This window comes from Panthera pardus, unplaced genomic scaffold, assembly GCF_024362965.1.
Source record: "Panthera pardus isolate Hobbes unplaced genomic scaffold, ASM2436296v1 HiC_scaffold_5, whole genome shotgun sequence".
Classification (NCBI taxonomy): domain Eukaryota; kingdom Metazoa; phylum Chordata; class Mammalia; order Carnivora; family Felidae; genus Panthera; species Panthera pardus.
This window is the reverse complement of record NW_026526980.1, coordinates 19454725-19476849: the sequence shown is the minus strand read 5'-3', so window position 1 is coordinate 19476849 and position 22125 is coordinate 19454725. Positions and strand designations below refer to the sequence as shown.

At 46.6% G+C, this 22125-nt stretch overlaps 2 protein-coding genes across 5 annotated transcripts in view; both read left to right on the top strand.

Annotated features, from left to right (window-relative positions):
* SRCAP (Snf2 related CREBBP activator protein) overlaps nt 1-14170 on the top strand; it is a 35326-nt gene extending 21156 nt beyond the window's left edge. For all 4 annotated transcript variants that reach the window (XM_019436183.2, XM_019436185.2, XM_019436186.2 and 1 more), the window contains 9 exons: nt 3536-3801; nt 3938-4140; nt 6465-6634; nt 6762-6958; nt 7053-7167; nt 7349-7468; nt 10535-10729; nt 10886-10969; nt 11081-14170. In XM_019436183.2, coding sequence (XP_019291728.1) covers nt 3536-3801; nt 3938-4140; nt 6465-6634; nt 6762-6958; nt 7053-7167; nt 7349-7468; nt 10535-10729; nt 10886-10969; nt 11081-13771 — 4041 coding nt within the window. In that variant the 3' untranslated portion in view covers nt 13772-14170. The remainder of the gene's footprint in view (nt 1-3535; nt 3802-3937; nt 4141-6464; nt 6635-6761; nt 6959-7052; nt 7168-7348; nt 7469-10534; nt 10730-10885; nt 10970-11080) is intronic.
* Nucleotides 14171-14206: 36 nt separating this feature from the next.
* TMEM265 (transmembrane protein 265) lies at nt 14207-17936 on the top strand. The gene is made up of 3 exons (XM_019436204.2): nt 14207-14753; nt 15781-15951; nt 17443-17936. The coding sequence occupies exons 2-3, from the start codon at nt 15784-15786 to the stop codon at nt 17602-17604; spliced, it is 330 nt and encodes a 109-aa protein (XP_019291749.2). The 5' UTR covers nt 14207-14753; nt 15781-15783; the 3' UTR covers nt 17605-17936.
* The last annotated feature ends 4189 nt before the right edge of the window (nt 17937-22125 follow it).

Below are 22125 nucleotides of genomic sequence, written 5' to 3'. Positions count from 1 at the left end.
TCATGACCTGAGCCAAAATCAAGAGTCAGATCCCCAACCAACTGAGCCACCCAGGTGCCTCCCTAATGTGCTTTTACAACTATGAATTACTGATATGTTCAAGGCTGTCTTGTTATTGGTCTTTTTGGTACTTGCTCACTGTTGAGTTAGTGTTGGCATCTAATTGCCCCATCTTATAGATGAAGAAACTAGCCCACTATATGATGTTATAAATTATAAAGGTTACATGAGTTGTGAGAACTCAGATGTGCTGACTCTGTTGCTTTCTCCTTTCCACACAGGAGGCATTCCACAGAGATAGACTTTTTTTGGTTGCTAGAACCATTGCGTTTATTAAGTATTTGAATTTCTGAGGGAAGTCATGGAATACAGTTCCCTAAAGATGATCCTCTGAGTGATGGTCATGTTTTTTGTTTTTTTTTTTTTAAACCTTCACGGTGATTAAGTGGGCAATAAAAGAACTCTGTTCCCTGTCCTTTCATGAGCTTTGTGATAGCTGCTTTTTTTCCTGTCATATGTATGGTTCTGTATATGTTTGGTTAAGTTCAGCTTACAGTTCAAATGAGAGTAAATAACACAGGAACTAACAGGAAGAAAGATCTAAAAAATCGTTCCAGGCCTTCTTGGTCTTTTTCTTCTTTTCTTCCCCTTTTTTTTTTGTTTTCTTTTTTTAAGTTTATTTTGAGAGAGATGGAGTAGGGAGGGACAGAGGGAGGGATAGAGAGAGAATCGCAAGCAGGTTCTGCTCTGTCAATGCAGAGCCCGCTGGAGGGCTCGAACTCACAAATTGTGATATGATGACCTGAGCTGAAATCAAGAGTCAGAGGCTTAACCAACTCAGCCACCCAGGTGCCCCTCCCTTTATTTTCAGAGCTGCTTCTTATTCTTTGCCTTAGCCCCAGTCGCCCACTCCATCAGTGCCACTGACTCCACCTTTCATCTTTTTCTAATGCTGTCAGGTTGGTCTGGCTTGTTCAAAGTAGAAGAGAACTAGATTCTTGCCCAAGGGTGGTAACCCTATGGTCTATGTTAAATTTTGTTTGCTCTGCAAGTAGGTAGAAGCTTCTTAACGCTCTTTTTCTTTAAGCAGCTTGAGATAAAGATTACATACCATCCAACTAATCCACGTGAAGTGTACAGTCTAGTGGCTTTTAGTATATTCACATACGTGCAACCATCATTGCAGTCAACTATAAAACATTTGCATGTTCCTAAAAAGAAACCCCACACCCTTAGCCGTCATCTTCCAGCCATTCCATCTCTCCTAACCTTTGGCAACCATTACTTTCTGTCTCTTTAGATTTGCCTATGGAGTCGTATGGTGTATGGTCTTTTGTGACTAGCTTTTTTCATTTAGCTTAGGGTTTTTGGGGTTCATCCACATTGTAGCATACGTTGGTACTTCCTTTTTTTGTTGTTGAATAATATTCCATTGTGTGGATATACATTTAATATGTCTATTCATCAATTGATGGGGTCACTTGGATTATTTTTACATTTTGGCTCTTATGAATAATACTGCTATGAACATTCATGTGTAAGATTTTGTGTCTTTCTTATGCTTTCACTTCTATTGGATGTATGCCAGGAACAGAATTGCTGGGTCAGATAGTAACTGTGTTTAACTGTTTGAAGACTACCAAACTGTTTTTCAAAGCAGCTGTACCACTTTACATTCCCACTGGCAGGATATAAGGGTTTCAAGTTCCCCACATTTTTGCCAACATAGCTATCCTAGTGGATGTGAAGTGGTATCTTGTGGTTTTGATTTGTGTTTTCTTTCTTTTAAAAAAAAAAAAAATTTTTTTTTTTTAACATTTATTTATTTTTGAGAGACAGCATGAGCAGGAGAGGAGCAGAGAGAGAGGGAGACAGAATCTGAAGCAGGCTTCAGGCTCCAAGCTGTCAGCACAGAGCCCGACATGGGGCTCAAACTCACAAATTGCAAGATCATGGCCTAGGCTGAAGTTGGATGCTTAACCAACTGAGCCATCCAGGCACCCCTTTGATTTGTGTTTTCTTAATCGCTATCGCTAATGATGTTGAGCATCTTTTCAGTGGTTGGCCCTTGTGTATCTTCTTTGAAGAAATGTTAGATATTCAGATCCTTTGCATTATTTTTAATTTTTTTTAATGTTTATTTTTGAGGGAGAGAGTGCAAACAAGAAAGAGGCAGAGAGAGGGGAAGACACAATTTGAAGCAGTCTCCAGGCTCTGAGCTGTCAGCATAGAGCCTGATGCAGGGCTCGAACTTGTGAACTGCGAGATCATGACTGAGCCAAAGTTAAGCCAAAGAATGCTTAACCAACTGAGCCACCCAGGCACCCCTGATTTTTATTTTTTAAATTTTTATAATTTTTTTGAATACTTTTTTTTAAGTAATCTCTATACTCAGTGTGGTTTTGAACTCAAGACCCTGAGACCAAGTGTCACATGCTCTACTGACTGAGCCAGCCAGGCACCCCTGCCCTTTTTAATTGGGTTATTTTATTTTATTTTATTTGAAAGAATTCTTTATATATTCTGAATACAAATAGCTTCTCAGAAATATGATTTGCAAATGTTTTCTTCTTTGCTACTACTCTTGAGACCCTGGCCTGTTCTGCTAGGATGCTTTCCTTTTTCACTTTGATCACTAGGAGCCAAGAGGTCAAGTTTAAAGGGAATAGTCAAGAAGGGAAATTTGGGACACTACTTTTATTCAGGACTGTCTGCTAGGATCCAGCCTCCTTCATCTGTTCATTCTAATAACAACTATTTATTGACAGCCTACTAGGTGCCAGATAACAGCTAGATAGTGGGTGAGAATAGCAGAATCAAATATGTTTTGTGTTAATATGGGGCTACAGTTTCGGATAGAAAACATTAATCAAAGAATCATACAAATGTGGTAAGTGCTGCAGAAAAGAGTTTTGTCACAACCTGTGAAACCGAAAACGCTAGTGATGGGGAAGAACTGGATCAAAGTTCTATAGATTTCCTATCTGCCAGGGCGCTCCCCTTTTCTCTCTTAGGGTGATGATACCTAGATGTCTGATTAGATGTTGCCATCCTACCCCATTCCAGTCTGGCCCTTGGCAGAAACCTGCCATGGATTTGATTAGCCCCTCTGTGTCCTGGTCAGGAATTTGAGGAAGGCTTTCAATAATTGTTCTGGATCCACTTCAAGGAAGTAAATTAACTTGAGTGTTGCAGAGTTATTTAAGAAAATTCCCAGAAATCCTCTATTTTATAAGCTTGTTGGATATGCAGGTCTTAATTTTAAATATTCAGGCATTCTGCTTTGGTAGCATACAAGGGAAGATCAGTTTTTTCTTGCAGAGAAGTTACTTCATTTAACCTTATGAGAGGTATAACATGCATTATTGACAACTTGGAAAACCACTAAAAACATAACGTAATTTTGAGTCTTACAGTTTACATCAGTTATGGTTAATTCGGGGAGGAATGGTCAGGTTTTCTGTGAGGATACTGATTACTTTTTCTGTGTGTGTGTGTGTGTGTGTGTGTGTGTGTGTATTTTTCCTCATCCCAGGACTCTCTGGAGGAAAAGCGGAAGCGGCAGCGGTCTGAACGCCTGGAACGGATTTTCCAACTTAGTGAGGCTCATGGGGCCCTGGCACCTGTGTATGGGACTGAAGTCCTGGATTTCTGTACCCTGCCCCAACCTGTTGCCAGCCCCATCGGCCCTCGTTCTCCTGGCCCCAGCCACCCCACCTTTTGGACTTATACCGAGGCTGCCCGCCAGGCTGTACTGTTTCCCCAGCAACGACTAGACCAGCTGTCAGAAATCATTGAGAGGTTGGCAGGGCTAAGTGTTAATGGGAAGCGGGTCTTGGGGCCTCTGAGTGGATGTAGTGGTTAGGGCTGGTGAAGGTGCACTTCTGGGGCCTTTCAGAATTCCACCTTTTATACTGCTTGCCTTCTTTCTTCACAGGTTCATCTTTGTCATGCCTCCTGTGGAGGCACCTCCCCCTTCCCTGCATGCCTGCCACCCACCTCCTTGGCTGGCCCCACGTCAGGCAGCCTTCCAGGAGCAGTTGGCCTGTGAGCTCTGGCCCCGGGCTCGCCCCTTGCACCGTATTGTGTGTAACATGCGCACCCAGTTCCCTGACTTGAGGCTCATCCAGTATGATTGTGGTAAGTTCATTGTCCAGTGAGGATCCCTTGACCTCTTCCCCTCTTTTAGTAGCGATACTGCTACTTCAGAGAGCTGCTGTACATGAGGTCTTTGTGAATTTCATTAAACATTAGACAGTTGTTCAGGTTATGCTTATAGGCAAGACAGAGAAATGTAGGCCTTTATGCTACATTCTTGGCATTTGTGAATTTGATGAAAGTTGAAAATGTGTGCTAACTCATTTATTCATTGATTCAGTGATTATTTTGTGAATATCTGTTGTATTTTGCTAACCATTTGGGATACAGTGACAGATAAGATAGTACAACAGAGTTTTCAGATTCTTGGGGAAAAGTGTGTGGTACAAGACGGCATGGTAACTAGTTTTTCTTTTGGGAAAACACAAGGAACTTTTTTCTTGGTTTTGGTTAGGATACATTTGACTGCAAATAAGAGAAAACCGACCAATAGTGGCTTAAACCACAAGAACATTTAGTGTTTACTTAATGAGAATTTCTGAGAATAGTGGTATATGACTGGCTCAGCTTACTGGTGTTTTCATGGATCCAGGAACCTTCTGGTCTTTCTCCATTGCTTATCATCCTTAGCTTTTATCTTTGTAGTCTCATGTTTATTTCTTAATGGTCTTACCATGGCTGCCATAACTCCAGGGAGCACAGCAATGCTTTGAGCAAGAAGCAGGGGTTGAGACAAAGACTCTAAGCAAGTTTCTCTTTTTTGGGGGGTGGAGGGCCGAGTTCTCCCCGCTGACTGTGCTTCACGACTCATTGGCTTAAATTGGGCCATTTGCCCATCCCTAGATTAATCACTAAAAAAAGGGAAATGGCAAAGAGGAACTGTGGCTCATTTAGACCAATCATGATTTATCTTTTAGGATTGGTTGGGGCTCTCTGGGATCAAGGGCTCTCTGCCAGGTGTCCACAGTGTTAAATCAGGTTCTGTTAAGCAAGAATGTCTTTTGGACACAGGAATGAATTGTTTCTGCCACAACGCTGCAGAGATATTTCTTTCTTTTAAAAAAAAAAATGTTTATTGGGGCGCCCGGGTGGTTCAGTTGGTTAAGCGTCTGACTTCAGCTCAGGTCATGATCTCATGGTTTGTGAGTTCGAGCCCTGCTTTGGGCTCTGTGCTGACAGCTTGGATCTTGGAGCCTGCTTCAGATTCTGTGTCTCCCTCTCTGCCCCTCCCCTGCTCATTCTCTCCCTCCCCCTCCCCCCCCTCTCCCTCTATCTCTCTCTCTCAAAAATGAATAAAAGTGTTTATTCACTTTTGAGAGCGAGAGCACAAGCAGGGGGAGAGAGAGAGAGAAGAGAAAGAGAATCCCCAGCAGACTCCTCGCTGTCAGTGCAGAGCTCCACAAAATGTGAGATCACAACCTGAGCCAAATCAAGAGTTGGACGCTTAACAGACTTGAGCCACCCAGGCGCCCCTTAATATTTCTGTAGTAACGTTTTTTGGGAATTTCTTAAATGCTTTAGAACATCAGACAACAAAATTTTTATCAATGTGTACTCAAACATTTTATTTTTTTAATATTAAAAAATTATTTTTAATGTGTATTTTTGAGAGCGGGAGAGACAGAGCATGAGTGGGGGAGGGACAGAGAGAGAGAGGGAGACACAGACTTGGAAGCAGGTTCCAGGCTCCGAGCTGTCATCACAGAGCCTGACGTGGGGCTCAAACTCACAGACTGTGAGATCATGACCTGAACTTAAGTCGGGTGCTTAACTGACTGAGCCACCCAGGCGCCCTTCGATAAATATTTTAGTAAAAAAAATAATTTTGTAACGTATGAACCCATTTAGAGTAGATCAGTTGAAAGTCTATTAAAAGCATTCAAAACGATTAATCAGAAATGTTATAGAAGTTAACTTTTATGTTTGATGGGAGGTTTAACTAGATAACCTCATAAGATCCTCTCTCCCTGGTTCTGATCTCAGTGCTCTTCAATCCCTGTATGTTAGCCATGACTGCCAGCTGGTGTTGTTGACATTTGTCCTATAAATCTATCTGTTTCAGCGGGCATAATTCATTGTAGTACCTAAGGATTGTAGTACCACCATTGAGGATTCCTTTTTTTCCCCCATGGGTCTGTATGTTATCCTACCTCTGGTTAGACCCAGAGAAATTAGATCCAAGAAAGGAGCAGACTAAAGAGGGGACTCCTTAAGGGAAGAAAATAAAGTTAAATTTTTGATTTCCTAGGCTAATTGAAACCCTGGCCTAAAGCTTTTATTATCTTTCAACTACAACCTTTCAGTACTAAGTGTTCTCCCTATTCCAGCTTAGAGCAAATTCCCTGTACCCGTTCATATTTCTTTAGGGAAGTTGCAAACATTGGCAGTGCTGTTGCGACAGCTCAAGGCAGAGGGCCACCGGGTGCTCATATTCACCCAGATGACTCGAATGCTGGATGTATTGGAACAGTTTCTTACCTACCACGGCCACCTCTACTTGCGTCTGGATGGGTCTACTAGAGTTGAACAGAGACAGGTAACCCAGGCATCTGTAGCCCTCAAAGGCTTACTTCAGCTACTGTCTCCCAGAAGGGGCCCCACTAAGCCTTGGGTCTGTTTTTGAGCCTCTGTCTCCTAATACTACCTTTTTTTTTTCTCTCTAGGCTTTGATGGAACGATTCAATGCAGACAAACGCATATTCTGCTTTATCCTTTCAACTCGGAGTGGGGGCGTGGGTGTAAACCTTACAGGAGCAGACACTGTTGTTTTTTATGACAGCGACTGGAATCCCACCATGGATGCTCAGGCCCAGGATCGCTGTCACCGGATTGGCCAGACCCGAGATGTCCACATCTACAGGTATTGCCTAGTCTTCCCTCATGTTGTATCCTCTTTACTGATAGGGTTTTATTAATGTATTTGGCTATTTACACATGCCTTCATCACTCCCTAGACTCATCAGTGAACGGACAGTGGAGGAGAACATCCTAAAAAAGGCAAATCAAAAGAGAATGTTGGGAGACATGGCCATTGAGGGAGGCAACTTCACCACAGCCTATTTTAAACAGGTACTAAGATCTTCCAGCCTATGGAGGAGAGAATTACTTCTGCTTATTAAAGAGGATGCTTTGGCCTCAACCTGCCTTTTCAACTAGTGGCACTTCTATTTCTAAGAGCTGTCATCTCATAGTTGTAGACCGGGGCCCAGCATTCTATTGGCTGACACTTCTTCCTCTGTTCTCTCCAAAGCAGACCATCCGAGAGCTGTTTGATATGCCCCTGGAAGAGCCACCTGGCTCATCTGTACCCTCTGCCCCTGAAGAGGAGGAAGAGACTGTGGCCAGCAAGCAGACCCATATCCTAGAGCAGGTGAAAAAAGAGTGGGCAATCTATAGAGCAGAGCTAATAGTTATGATGTCTATGGTTTCTCAGCCCATTGAGCTTTTGTAGGGGGAAAGGACATTTTTGCTGCTTCCCAGATTACTGTTGACCTTTTCTTTCTTTTTTTCTTTTTCATGTTTATTCATTTTTATTTTTGAGAAGAGAGAGAACATGGGCAAACAGGAGGGGTAGGTAGAGAGAGGGAGAGAGAGAATCCCAAGCAGGCTCCTTGCTGTCAGCACAGAGCCCGATGCAAGGCTTGATCTCACAAACCATGAGATCATGATCTGAGCTGAAAGCAAGAGTCGTAAGCTTAACCAACTTAGCCACTCAGGCACACCCCTACTGTTGGCCTTTGATGGTTGGGAGTAGATTGTTTATTGGTTCACAAGATTTCATAGAAAAAAGGCTTTGGACTCCTCAGTTACAGATTTGAATTCTAACAGTACTTCTTAATAATTGTTTGTTAAGTCAAGTGTGTTTAATCTTATGAGTCTCACTTTCCACTTTTTGAAAGCTAATGAGAAGGAAGTAACTGAGGTTTAAATGGCATAATGGATGTAAGAAGTGCTTTCTATGTGGTGTAACCTCTTATTTTTCAAACACCAGTGCATAGTAGAATCACTTGGAAAGTTTTTTGGTTTTTAATTTTTTTAAAATAGGCTCTACACCCAACATAGGGCTTGAACTCATGACCCTGAGATCAAGAATCACACATTACACCAATTGAACCAGCCAAGTGCCCCGAAAAACTATTTTATTTTATTTACTTTTTTTTTTAAATAATTTATTTTTAAGTAGGCTCCATGCCCACTTGAATGTGGGGCTTGAGTTCATGATCTTGACATTAAGAGTCTCATGCTCTGCTGACAGAACCAGGCAGGTGCCCCTGAAGAGCTTTTCATTTAAAACTGTTTTTATTATTATTTTTTAAATATTAAAAAAATGTTTTTAATGTTCATTTATTTACTTCTGAAAGAGAACGTGCTCCTGTGCAAGCAAGGGAGGGACAGACAGAATCCCAAACAGGTTCTGTGCTGTCCACACAGAGCCTGACATGGGGCACAATCTCACAAACCATGAGAACATGACCTGAGCCAAAGTCAGGAGTCAGACACCTAAGCCACTGCGCCACCCAGGTGCCCCTTAATATGTTATTTTTTTTTAATGTTTATTTTTGTGAGAAAGACACAGCGTGTGCGTGGGGGAGGGGCAGAGAGAGTGGGAGACACAGAATCTGAAGCAGGCTCCAGGCTCCAAGCTGTCAGCACAGAGCCTGATGTGGGGCTCCAGCGCATGAACTGTGAGATCATGACTTGAGCCAAAGTCGGACGCTTAACTGACTGAGCCACCCAGGTGCCCCAGTATGTTCTTTTTTAATGTTTGTTTTTTTTTTTGAGAGAGTGCATGCATACAAGTAGAGGAGTGGGAGAGGGGCAGAGAGAGAGGAAGACAGAGGATTAGAAGCAGGCTCTGTGCTGACAGCAGAGAGCCCAATGTTGGGCTTGAACTCACGAATCATGAGATTATGACCTGAGCCAAAGTCGGACACTGAACTGACTGAGCCACCCAGGGATTCCCCCCTCGGCTCCCTGAGAGGTTTTTAAAGGATTGATTCCTGGGACCCCATCTCAGAATATACCAAGTTGTGATTTTGGGGGGCAAGGGCTGGGCATTTGTATTTTTTCAGAAGTAGTAGAGACCATGGAGATGTTTTTTCCCTACCAAGTGCCTTGCCCTCATTGCTGAGCACACTCTAGGTTGCATCTCTTGGTGACTTTGGTATGAGCTTCCTGGATATTCATTTCAAGGAAAAGACAAGATGTGGTAGTGTGTTGTCAAGATGGATCTTGAGGCAAAGAAGAATTGGGGATTTTTGCGTAAAGCTTTCTGGGGGCACCTGGGTGGCTCAGTGGGTTAAGCGTCTAACTTCGGCTCACGTCATGATCTCACAGTTCACAACTTCAAGTCCCGCATCAGGCTCTGTGCTGACAGCTCAGAGCCTGGAACTTGCTTTCGATTCTGTGTCTCCCTCTCTCTGCCCCTCCCCCACTCATGCTCGCTCGCTCCTCTCTCTCTCTCTCTCTCTCTCTCTCTGAGAAATAAACATTAAAAAAATAAAAACTAAAGCTTTCTGGGACTTTTTTTTTTTTTAAGGTTTACTTTGAGAGAGTGAGAGATCACCATTGGGGGAGGGGCAGAGAGAGAATTCTAACACATCCTACACAATCAGCACAGAGCCCGATGTGGGGCTCGAACTCACAAACTGTGAGATAATGCATGACCTGAGCCATAATCACTTAACTGACTGAGCCACCCAGGCGCTCCTCTGGGACTGCTCTTTAAAATTATTTTTATTCTTATTATTCACGTATTTATCTTGAGTGAGAGTGCACATGCACAAGCAAGGGAGGGGCAGACTTAAGCAGGCTCCGCGCCCAGCGTGGAGTCCAGCTTGGGGTTCAGTCTCAAAACCATGAGATCACAACCTGAGCCAAAATCAAGTTGGACCCTTAACCACTGAGCTGCCCAGGCCGCCCTGGGACTTTTTTTTTCTCTCTAGATGTTTATTTTTGAGAGGGAGAGACAGAGGGCAAGTGGGGAAGGGGCAGAGAGGGACACAGAATCCAAAGCAGGCTCCAGTCTCCAAGCTGTTGGCACAGAGCCTGACGTAGGGCTCGAACTCATGGACCACGAGATCGTGACCTGAACTGAAGTCGCCACTTAACTGACTGAGCTGCCCAGGCAGCCTAGGATTGTTTTTTTTTTTTTTTTTTTTTTTAAAGGAGATCTAAGGCTGACTTGAATGGAAAAGGAAGCAGAGCTAGAGATTTCTAAAAACAGTTCGTCACTGGTGGGCCGCCAAGTCAAATCTGTTTCATCCTATGTGGAAATACTGCATTGCTTTGGTAACTCTGAGGGCCCAGAAGAGAGTTGAGTTCTGTTGTAAACCTGGTTTGGTGTAAACTTGGCTTCAGATTCTTGCCAGAATCGAACTACAAGATGTAAAGTTCTTTAATTTTTGTGGTTTTTTGCTTCCCCACATCCTTGCAGGCACTGTGTCGGGCAGAGGATGAAGAGGATATCCGTGCAGCCACCCAGGCCAAAGCTGAACAGGTGGCTGAGCTTGCAGAATTCAATGAGAATGATGGATTTCCTGCTGGTGATGGAGAGGAGGCCGGCCGGCCTGGGGCTGAGGATGAAGAGATGTCCCGGGCTGAGCAGGAAATCGCTGCCCTTGTAGAACAGGTCAGTGTCTGACCCACTAGTTCTTAACCTCACCCTTCTCAGCTTCTTCCTCTGGACCTTGTGATCCTCCTCCTATCTTCCCTGGTGAAAATAATCAAGGGTGATGGGCCCTGGTTGCCAAGTCCCTATGTTCATCACTGCTTCTTCTTCCCACAGCTGACCCCCATTGAGCGTTATGCCATGAAATTCCTGGAAGCCTCACTGGAGGAGGTGAGCCGAGAGGAGCTCAAGCAGGCAGAAGTGAGTATTTCTAGGGGGTGAGGATAGAAGTGGGAAGTTGCTTCTTTCTAACGAGTCCCAGTCTGCTTGCCTCCCTCTGACCACCCACTGTTTGGGCTCTGTTGTTGGTAGGAGCAAGTGGAAGCTGCCCGCAAGGACCTGGACCAAGCCAAGGAGGAGGTGTTCCGCCTACCCCAAGAGGAGGAGGAGGGGCCAGGGGCTGGGGATGAGGTTTCCTGTGGGACTGGTGGAGGCAGTCACCGGCGCAGTAAGAAGGCCAAGGCCCCTGAAAGGCCAGGGACTCGCGTCAGTGAACGTCTTCGTGGAGCCCGGGCTGAGACTCAAGGGGCAAACCACACTCCTGTCACATCCACCCATCATACCCGCAGCACTTCCACACCCCCACGCTGCAGCCCTGCCAGGGAGAGAGTTCCCCGGCCAGCACCTAGGCCTCGACCCACTCCAGCTTCAGCTCCTGCTGTAATTCCTGCCCCAATCCCTGTTCCAATCCCTGCCCCGATCCCCATTTCAGCCCCAAATCCAATAACCATGCTTCCTGTTCATATCTTGCCTTCTCCTCCACTTCCCCCTTCACAGATTCCTCCCTCTTGTTCTTCTGCCTGTACCCCTCCTCCTGCCTGTACACCTCCGCCAGCTCATACTCCACCTCCAGCCCAAACCTCTCTCTCAACTCCTTCTTCCCCTCTCCTGCTTGGTCTACCTTCTGTGCCCGTCTCCCCCCCAGTCACCAACCTCCCCTTGGGCTTGGGGCCTGAGACAGAACTGTGTGCACAAGCATTGGCATCCACCGAGTCCCCGGAGCTGGCTGATATGGCCAGTTCCGAGACTTCCCCACTTACTCTTGTGCCCCCTAAGGATCTGTTGCCAGTTGCTGTTGAGATCCTGCCTATATCAGAGAAGAACCTTTCTCTCGCCTCTTCTGCACCTAGCCCAACCCTGGAGGCTGACAGCGTCCCCAACGGTCAAGAGCAGGAAGTGCCAGAGCCTGCTGAGGGGACCATCCTCACAGTGCTGCCTGATGGTGAGGAGGTGCCCTCCTGTCTGAGTGAGAGCAATGGGCTGGAGCTCCCACCTTCAGCAGCATCTGATGAGCTACTTCAGGAGCCGTTGGAGGCTGACAAGAGCTCAGAAGAGCTGGTGGAGGCCCAGACCCCAACCTCCAGCCCAGAGAAGCCACAGGAACTTGTTCCAGCAGAGGTCGCAGCCCCATCAACCTCATCTTCGGCCACCTCCTCACCTGAGAGTCCTTCACCTGCCCGGCCCCCTCGGCGTCGCACCAGTGCTGATGTAGAAATTAGGGGTCAGGGGGCTGGTCGGCCAGGGCAGCCTCCAGGCCCCAAAGTGCTTCGCAAGCTGCCGGGACGGCTAGTGACTGTGGTAGAGGAAAAGGAACTGGTGAGGCGACGGCGACAGCAGCGGGGAACTGCCAGCACCCTAGTGCCTGGGGTCTCTGAGACTGGTACCAGCCCGGGAAGCCCATCTGCCCGCAGCATGTCGGGGCCAGAATCCTCACCTCCCACCGGTGGGCCCTGTGAAGCTGCTCCCCCATCCACACTGCCCACCCCAACCCAGCAACCCTTCATAGCTCGCCGTCGCATTGAGCTGGGGGTGACTGGTGGGGGCAGCCCAGAGAACGGAGAAGGGGCACTTCTTGCCATCACCCCTCCTGCTGTGAAACGTCGGAGGGGGAGGCCCCCCAAGAAGAACAGGTCTCCAGCAGATGCTGGGCGAGGGGTGGATGAGGTACCTTCATCCACCTCTAAGGGAAAAACCAATGGGGCTGACCCAGTCCCTGGGGCTGAGACCCTTATTGTTGCGGAGCCTGTCCTGGGACCCCAGCCTAGTCCTGGGTCCCAGCCTCTTGGACCCCAGCCAATTCACAGACCCGAGCCCATCATCCTATCACCTGTGGAGAAAAGAAGGCGTGGGCGGCCCCCTAAGGCACGAGATTTGCCCATTCCTGGGACCATTTCCTCTCCAGGGGATGGCAACTTAGAGAGCCGGACACAGCCACTCCTGCTACCACCTCCCCTGCCACCACTCCCACCACTCCTAGCCTGTCCCACTGCTACTGTCGCCAACACTGTCACCAATCTCACCATTTCAACATCCCCACCCAAGCGGAAACGGGGTCGACCTCCCAAGAATCCACCATCACCTCGGCCCAGCCAGCTCCCCGTCTTGGACCGTGACAGCTCTTCTGTCCTCGAGAGCTGTGGATTGGGGAGGCGGCGGCAACCCCAGGGCCAGGGGGAGAGTGAGGGTAGTTCCTCTGATGAGGACGGAAGCCGCCCCCTCACCCGCCTGGCCCGCTTGCGGCTTGAAGCAGAGGGAATGCGGGGGCGAAAGAGTGAAGGGTCCATGGTGGTGGCTGTAATTCAGGATGACCTGGATTTAGCAGATAGTGGGCCAGGCGGGTTAGAATTGACACCTCCTGTGGTCTCGTTAGCTCCAAAACTGCGCTCTACCCGGCTGCGTCCAGGGTCTCTAGTTCCCCCACTAGAGACTGAGAAGGTGCCTCGCAAACGGGCAGGGGCCCCAGTTGGCGGGGGCCCTGGGCTGGCAAAGCGGGGCCGCCTACAGCCCCCGAGTCCCTTGGGACCTGAGGGTTCTGTAGAGGAGTCTGAGGCTGAAGCCTCAGGCGAGGAAGAGGAAGGGGATGGGACCCTACGTCGCCGGCCTGGCCCCCGTCGACTTGGTGGGGCCACCAACCAAGGGGACCAGCGTATCCTGCGCAGCAGTGCCCCCTCCCACCTGGCTGGCCCTACCGTTAGTCACAGAGGCCGCAAGGCCAAGACGTGAGTGGGCTGCCCCTCCACCTGGGCTTTCCGCCATGGCCCCTCTCCCTCCACAACCAGGCCTGACTCTGTTAACCACTACTTGAAGTCTTTTGAGGGGGAAAGCCTCCAGGGAGACATAGGGGCCTTCTCCCTTCTTTCCACCAAAGTAGGGGGTAGGCAACTGGTTGTCATGGAAACGGGGCTCTTCATATACCCCCTTCCCTTCCACCCCACAAGGCTGGGCAGTGTTAAGGGTGGCAAGATAGTCTCTGTCCCCACCCCCTTGTACTTGATTCCCCAGCTATCTTTCACAGCCCCCACCTTTAGGGGAAGGGGGAGGGGCTTCTTCTCTACCATGAGTTTTTTTTTTTTTTTCTTTTTTTTTTAAGAAGAAAAAATAATAAACTTAGTTTCTGTATGAGCATCCGCGTAAGGAGGCTTCTGATTTTCTGGTCTGGTGGAGGGTTGGGTGGGAACTTGGGCATCGTTTTCCTCCTCTCTCTTGTTCTTGCCAAAACCCTAGTACCTGATCTCTAACCCAGAATTATGTGTCTTTGAGGTAGAAATCACCCAAGAGGAGGGAAGATTGGCAAATCTGATCTGGTAGGGTGTCTTTCCCTAAAGTTTCAGTTTTAAGTCACTCCAACTCATACTTTCTCTCTCCTCCTATTCCCTTAGTTCTGGACTTTCCCTCAGAGCTCTCTGATGCATCAGATTTTCCCCTGCTTTTACTCCTCTTGCTCAGGTGCTTTCACTCCTTTTCCAGAAGGCAGGCATCCTACCTCCAGTTGCTCCATCCCCCTTTTGCTTCCCTCCATCTAGCCAAACTAGTTTGAGTCAGCCACACCCCATTCCGAGCTCCTGGGGCTTTTCAGGAGGTGGCTGGCCACCCAACCCCACCCCTGGGCTTGGCTTGGAGACCTGAGTCAGCTCCTTCTCCACCCAAGCCAAATCAAACCTGAGGCAGGAGCCGAAACTCACAGTCCCTCAAGGCCTATAGCCAGGTAAGAGCCCCTGTTCATTTTTACGTTTCCTTTGATCACTTCTGGACCCTCTCTTTGCATTCCCCCCCAATGACTACATCTGTGTTTACCTCAGCAGTTCTTTTCCCATACCCACTCTTCAGCCTTGTGGTAGAGATTCTTTGCACTCTTCTTATCTTGCCTTTCCTCTTTCCATCTATCCTTTGTTACTTGTGTTCAGAGAACTGCAAATGGTTCTGTTTTGTGTAGGATGTAGGGGGATGGTTGGAGATGAGGGTGGAAAGGTGGTTTGATGCCAGAGCTCAGAGGACTTGAGAAGTTAGGGGAATGAGAAGTGATTAAGCAAGGCATCATTATGTAGGTTTCTGTGTGGGTTATGAGGTCAGACTGGTCCTGGGTTAAAATGGAGAGGGGAGGTAGCAGGGAGTCAGCATAGCAAAAGAGGCCCTGATTTACGCAGGTAAGGATTTTCTGGTGTTCAGTGTCCTCAGCTATAAAGAGAGCTTGAATGGATAATTTTCCCCTTCCTTTCCCCCATCCCTGTGTTGTCATCCACCGTGTTTTCACATGAAATGATTGCTTTGCTTAAAGTGGGGTATAGGGCTTAGGGTGCTATTTTGTGACCCCTCAATATTCAAGGGCAGCCTCTGAGGAACTTCAGGAAATTTTAAGCCCTTTGAAATACAGTTTAAAGTCACTGACTTATATAGTCTGATTCCTAGCAGCTTTTGAGATGGTTTTTCTCCTGCTTGTCAGTGTGCTCCTGTCATTTTCCTTTTCCCTACATGTCAAAACAGCAAAACAGATAATGCGATATTCACACCAGCTTGCCTTTAAAGGCTCCGAATCTTAGGCTGAGAAAAAAGGATTCCGGCCACACATTTCCTCTCTTGGTCTATGAGTCACTGGAGGAATTCCGCATAAGGCAGCTTACCTGACAGTTGGGCTAGGTCACGAGGACAGATTAGAGAGAGGGGTGGAGTCTGAGCACGCCAGGCCAATGGCTCAGTTGTTGGGCTTACAAGTACCTTGACTGTATCGCCCACAGGTGATGGAGGACGAGGAGAAGGCAGTGGACACCTTGGTGAGCAACATGGAAGCTGCTCATTCTCCATCCCCCATCCGCTGCTGCTGGCTCCGCCTCCGCTACCTGGCAGCTACTAGCATTATCTGTGGCTGCTCTTGCCTGGGAGTCGTGGCCCTTGTGTTTGCCATCAAGGTGAGGAATGCAATTCCTATGGGAGCAGGGGGGTGGGTGTAGTTAGGCAATGGTTTGGTGTATCTGATCTATATCTACAGTGATCACACAGTTACTAAGTACTTGTCAGAGCTTGGCTCTGGGCCTGCTGTCAAAGGGCTCACCGTCTAATGAAAGAGAGAACTGCGAAAATGGATAATTATGGCTGGAATGCAGGTCATCAGTACTGTGACAGAGGAAATACAAGGCATTTGGGGAGCTAGGGAGTGTACGTACGTGTGATTACATACATGTGTATAGTAGAGTAGGTGACAGGAAAATAACCTTAGGGGATGAGTGACTAAAGGTGAAAGGGCGTTCCAGGTAAAGGGAACAGTGTGTACCTGGACTATTAGTTCTGCGTGACTGGACCACTGAGGAATAGTGACAGATGAAGCCAGAGGGCCCAGATTCCCAAGGGCTTCCAATGCTGTGCTTGGAGTTTAAACTTTATCTTCAGAGTACTGAGGAGTACTTTCTTTTTTTTTTAATTTTTTTTAACGTTTATTTTTGAGACAGAGAGAGACAGAGCATGAACGGGGGAGGGTCAGAGAGAGAGGGAGACACAGAATCTGAAACAGGCTCCAGGCTCTGAGCGGTCAGCACAGAGCCCGATGCGGGGCTCGAACTCACGAACCGCGAGATCATGACCTGAGCCGAAGTCGGCCGCTTAACCGACTGAGCCACCCTGGTGCCCCCTGAGGAGTACTTTCAAGAGTTTTTGGAGAGGAGAGTGACATGGTCAGGTTTGTGTTTCAGTGAGATCTGCTCTCAAGGCCTGCATGGAAGATGGATTGGAAGGGGCAGAACTCGAGGCAGTTGAGCAGTGATTAGAGTGATCTGTAGCAGTTGGGAAGAAGCTGTGGAGTTTTGGAGAGGGCTTCACCATTTCCAAACACCTAACCAAAACTGCACATGGACCTTTTGAAAGGCCACATGGGATAACTTAAACATCATGCTGGAATTTTCTCAATCCTAGTTGGATTTTAACTATCAAACTGTATTCTTATCATCATGAGAATTTCTGGGCTTCATTAGGTCAAAATCATAAACAGAATCCTTAATAATGAGAGAGTTGAGACTCATGGTGCTAATAAGAATGGAGTGTTGTTTGACTGGACGTGGAGGTGGGGGGGCGGGGCTAAATACTCCAAGATAGCTCGTTGTTTCTTGCCGAGGATTCCAGATTCTGAATGAACCTGGGATGAGTAGAAAAAGATAGGGAATAAAAGGATTGAAAAGTACTTTCCCATATGTGATCTTGTGAGCTGACAATGGCTACTTGGAGAAGTACACAGAGCAGAGTGGGTACTTGCTTTGCAGATGAGGCTTGAGAGATAGACATTGGAAAGGGAGGTTAGGGGTTTGGGTGTCAGGTTTTGAGCCATGACAAGGATGGAGGATTGGTGTGGGACAATGGGTACTTTGGGTCAGAAGCAGGGGGAGAACCTAACCAAAAACCTGCCCCCACAGGCGGAAGAGCGGCATAAGGCAGGCCGGTCCGAGGAGGCAGTGCACTGGGGGGCCCGGGCCCGGAACTTCGTCTTGGCCAGCTTTGCCGTCTGGCTTGCTGTCCTCATTCTGGGCCCTCTGCTTCTGTGGCTGCTCTCCTACGCCATCGCCCAGGCTGAGTAACCCTGGGTGGCCTCTGCTGAGAATCAGCGAGACCTCCTGGATCCTGCAGTGCGGCATTGCTAGGGTCTGGGGCGAGCAGTGGTCCTTCCTGGCTGGAAGGATGGTGCCTCTCTCAAAGGGCTTTGGAAGAGCTCTTCTAGACCTTTCTAAAAAGAGGCAGCAGCTGAGACTGATGAGGAGAGGCCAGCCTGCTCTGTTCTTTCAGTGCCCACCACCCCCTAATTCCCCCAGCCCATCACATCCTAGGGGCCTCAACCCAGAGGTGGGGTTGAAAACCAGGCCTGATTTTATTAGAATTTGTTTTGTAATAAAAAGCTTTTTTAGTGGTGAAATGCTCCTGTCTAATTGTTGTTCCCCTACTTTCCCCGGGTTCTTGGCGAGAGCCAGACTGGACATGTGACCGATGGCAAAATCTGCATTTCCCTTTACCTAGGCACTCCAAGAGAAAGAAAGGATTTTTTTTTTCTTTCTCTCCACCCCCTCCCTTCTGCTGGTGGTTTCCCTTCTTGGAAACACCCCAGCTTCTCCTGTGCACATCAACAGAGACCCTGTGGCCAGATAGGAAGAGTAGTAGCAGCAACCACTATTTACTGAGTGCTTACTATGTTCCAGGCTGTGTTCTAAGCACTTTATATTTCTTAACTCCTTCAGTCCTCACAGTTAATCGATAGCAGGTACCATTATTTACATTTTATAGCTGAGGAAACAAGCACCCAATGTCACCCAGCTAGTGAGAGGCAGAGCTGGGATTGAACCCAGATAGCTTGCTTCCAGAGTCAAAAGAGGAATGGAAGGGTTGGATAGCAGTCACAGGTAAGTCTCTGCCCTGTGTGTGAAGCTTTGTAGGATTATAATGAATTTTCATATCTTGGGCCTCATGGTAATCTTAAACATATTTTATTTCAAATTTCGAAGTATACATGCAGGAAAATATCCCAAACAAATACAGAGTTTATAAACTAACGCAAAGCAAACATCTGAAAATCACCATTCAATCAAGAAATTGAATATTGCCTTTACTCCAAAACCTCCTTTATATCCCTCCCAATACCACTCCCTTCCTTTTTTCCCCACAAGTAACTACCATTCTGATAAGTTTTTTTTTTTTTTTTTTTAAGTTTATTATTTTGAGAGAGAGAGGGCATGAATGGGGGGAATGGCAGAGAGAGGGAGAGAGAGGATCCCAAGCAGGCTCTGCACTGTCAGGGCAGAGCCCAATGTGGGGGTCAGACTCATGAAACTGAGATTATGACTTGAGCTGAAATCAAGAGACAGACGCTTAATCGACTGAGCCACCTAGGCACCCTCCATTCTGATTTCTAACAATGGAATTTAGTCTTGCCTGCATTTAAGCATTGTATAAATGGAATCATATGTATTGTTTTCATATCTGGCTTCTTTAACATTATTGCTGAGATTCATTAATATTTGATTCAGCTATAGTTTTCATTACTGTATGGTATTCCATTATATGAATATATTACATTTTATCCATTTCCTGTTGGTGGACTTTTGGGATGATTACAGTTTCGTGATATTATGAATCATGCTGCTGTGGACATCCTTGTACATGTCTCTTGGAGTACATGTGCTCTGGGAATGGAATTTTTGGATTATTTCACCATAATTTAGAGACCAGCAGAGCATGTAAATGAATTAGAAATATTTGTTGCACACCGAAGAGAGAAGATTAAAGAGAAGAAGAGGCACATGATGGTGGTCTTCAGCGTTCTGAAGTGCTCCAGGAAATAAAAGTGAAGAGACTCTATTGTTGGTCCCAGAGGTTAGAGTTACAGCAATGGATAGAAGCCATACCTAGGGCACTGGTGGTCAATCTTGTCTTCACAATAGAACTGCCTGGGGAGCCTTAAAAAGTACTTAATGCCTGGGCTTTTGCCCCTAGGGATTCTGATTTAATTGGTGTAAGCTGCTGCCTGCACATCAGTATAACACATTTTAGATTTCATACAGAAACTTTTTTAAAGGTAATATTTCATTAATCATTTTCAGTTTCTAGAGGAAACTATCCCATTCCCCCAAACTGATTAAATGAGGTCTTGCTATTTTTTTAAATTTTTTTTTTTTTTTTATGTTTATTTTTGAGAGAGACAGAGACAGAATGCGAGTGGGTTGGGGCAGAGAGAGAGGGAGGCACAGAATCCGAAGCAGGCTCCAGGCTCCAAGCTGTCAGCACAGAACCCGACACGGGGCTCGAACTCATGAGCTGAGAGACCCAAACCAAAGTCGGGCGCTCAACCGACTGAGCCACCAGGGGCCCCAAGGTCTTGCTACTTTTAAACTCAATTTTGAAAAATTTCAAGCCTACTGAACAAAAGAATAGTACAATGAACTCATGTGCTCTTCACCTAGATTTATACTTTTTTAACATTTCACATTTGTTTTAGATCTTTCTAAATGCACAAACTGTTACTGTGGAACCATTTGAGAGTAAGTTGAAGGCCCTTCTTTCCTAAATACTTACAATTTAAAAAAATGCTTATTTATTTTGAAAAAGAGAAAGCAAGAGTGGGGGAGAGGCAGAGAGACAGAGAGAATCCCAGGCAGTTTCCTTGCTGTCAGTTTAGAGCCCAGTTTCTTGAACTGTGGGATTATGACCTGAGCTGAAATCAAGAGTTGCTTACCTGGCTGATCCACTCAGGAGCCAGTGTCAGTTTTAGTGTAAGTATGGTCCCAGATTGTTTTTTAGTTCAATTTGTTAGATTCATTACTGTCATCCTTAAAATGTTTGGTTGAGGTATAATTTATATGAAGTAAAGTACACAGATCTTAAGTGTGCAGCTTGGTGAACACCTCATATGAAGACCTCTATATAATCACCACCTAGGTGAGTAGAACATTTCTAGCACATCAGAAGGCTCCCCCATGTTCCTCTCAGCCTCATTAATCTTTGTGTTCCTGGTTTTGACCAGTGGAAATTCCTTCAACTTGGTTCTTGTGTCCTGCTATGTCTCCACATTTCTTCACTTACTTTCTGGCCCAAGCCTGGAATTGGCCATTTCTCCCAAGGAGTCCTGGTTCCTTGAACTGAGGACTATTACTTTAAAATGACTAGAGTAGAAGTGCCTGGGTGGCTCAATCGGTTAAGTGTCTGACTTTGGCTCAGGTCGTGATCTCACGGTTTGTGAGTTGGAGCCCTATGTGAGGTTCTGTGCTGACACCTCAGAGCCTGGAGAGTGCTTCAGGTTCTGCATCTCCCTCTCTCTGTGCCCTTCACCCACTCACGCTCTCTCTCTCTCTCTCAAAAATAAACATTTAAAAAAATTAAAACGACTTAGAGTAGCTGTACTCATTCTTCTGGGATGTTATTGCTTTTAGGCCCTTTTAGAGATTAGAGCTAGAACACATCTAATTTTATCTGTTTTAAATCTGTTTTTTAAGTCATACGATTTTAATCAGTCATAAGGTTCTTTCTCCCCTTTCCCCATCCCAAATTCCATATTCCCACAGGAAGAAACTTGGCTGCCAACTACATCAACATGTTTATTCATTTGCCCAATTTCTGAATAATTATCCCATTGTGCTACCAAACAGCCTACTAAAGTTAAGTTCAAGGTTTCTTTGCGATTTTGTTCAGATTGATGGTATAAAGTCAAAGTACTCAGTTAAAAAGTTACTTGGATTCGTTTTTCTCTTCTATGGTTGTGATCCTAAAGTGACATTTCTAAGATAGTTGCTAAAGATTAAATGAATTCATTCTGTGCCTTTTTTTTGCTGGAACATAACCTCCACAAGGGTGAGGACTCCCCCCCCCCCCCCCCCCCCCCCGCCACTGCTGATAGTCTAGCGTTTAGACGCTCAGCAAATATTTATTGAATGAGTAAGTGAATGCCAGGGTTGAGCTATGCACTGAAAAGGCTTATGAAGTAAGTTGCTCCGGGCAGTATCACACACAATTTGGCAAGCTTAGAACAGAGTGTGATAATCCCCCAAGGCTTTTAGGAGGCGGTGGTGGAAGACTGGGAAATGTATAACCCCAAATGGTGAGCACGAGGGCTTTGGAGATACTGAAGAGGCGCAGCAACCAGAGGACTAGGAAGCCTCTTCTGGTTGACAGGCTCTGACTCGTCCAAGTCCTCACCTAGTGGCACGTGGGGGTCCAAGCTGCATGCTCTGAGGATTTTTTTTTTTTTAAGTGTTTACTTTTGAGAGAGCAAGTGCACAAGCGGAGGAGAGACAGAGAGAAGGAAACAGATGATCCTAAGCAGCCTCTGCACTGACAGCAGAGAGCCCAATGTAGGGCTTGAACTCACAAACCCCTGAGATCATAACCTGAGCCGAAGTCAGATGCTCAACCGAGCCACCCAGGCGCCCACTCCAAGCCTTTTAAAAGCAGGGAAGTGACTTCTCAAAGCAGTCATTCCTGCTGCCAGGCTGCCAATATAAAAGTTTAAAAAAGAGCCAAATTCAGATAGTGATGCTAGGAGGAAAGGAAGGGGCCATGACCAAGTCCGGGAACCTGAGATGCAGCTAGTCCCGCGACCCAGATACTCAGAAGCCACG

What these genes read in the sequence shown, in the direction of transcription:
- TMEM265 (XM_019436204.2), top strand. Translation starts at nt 15,784, where the DNA reads ATGGAGGACGAGGAGAAGGCAGTGGACACCTTGGTGAGCAACATGGAA. An exon ending in CCCTTGTGTTTGCCATCAAG is followed by an intron (nt 15,952 to 17,442) that starts GTGAGGAATGCA and finishes CTGCCCCCACAG; the next exon opens with GCGGAAGAGCGGCATAAGGC.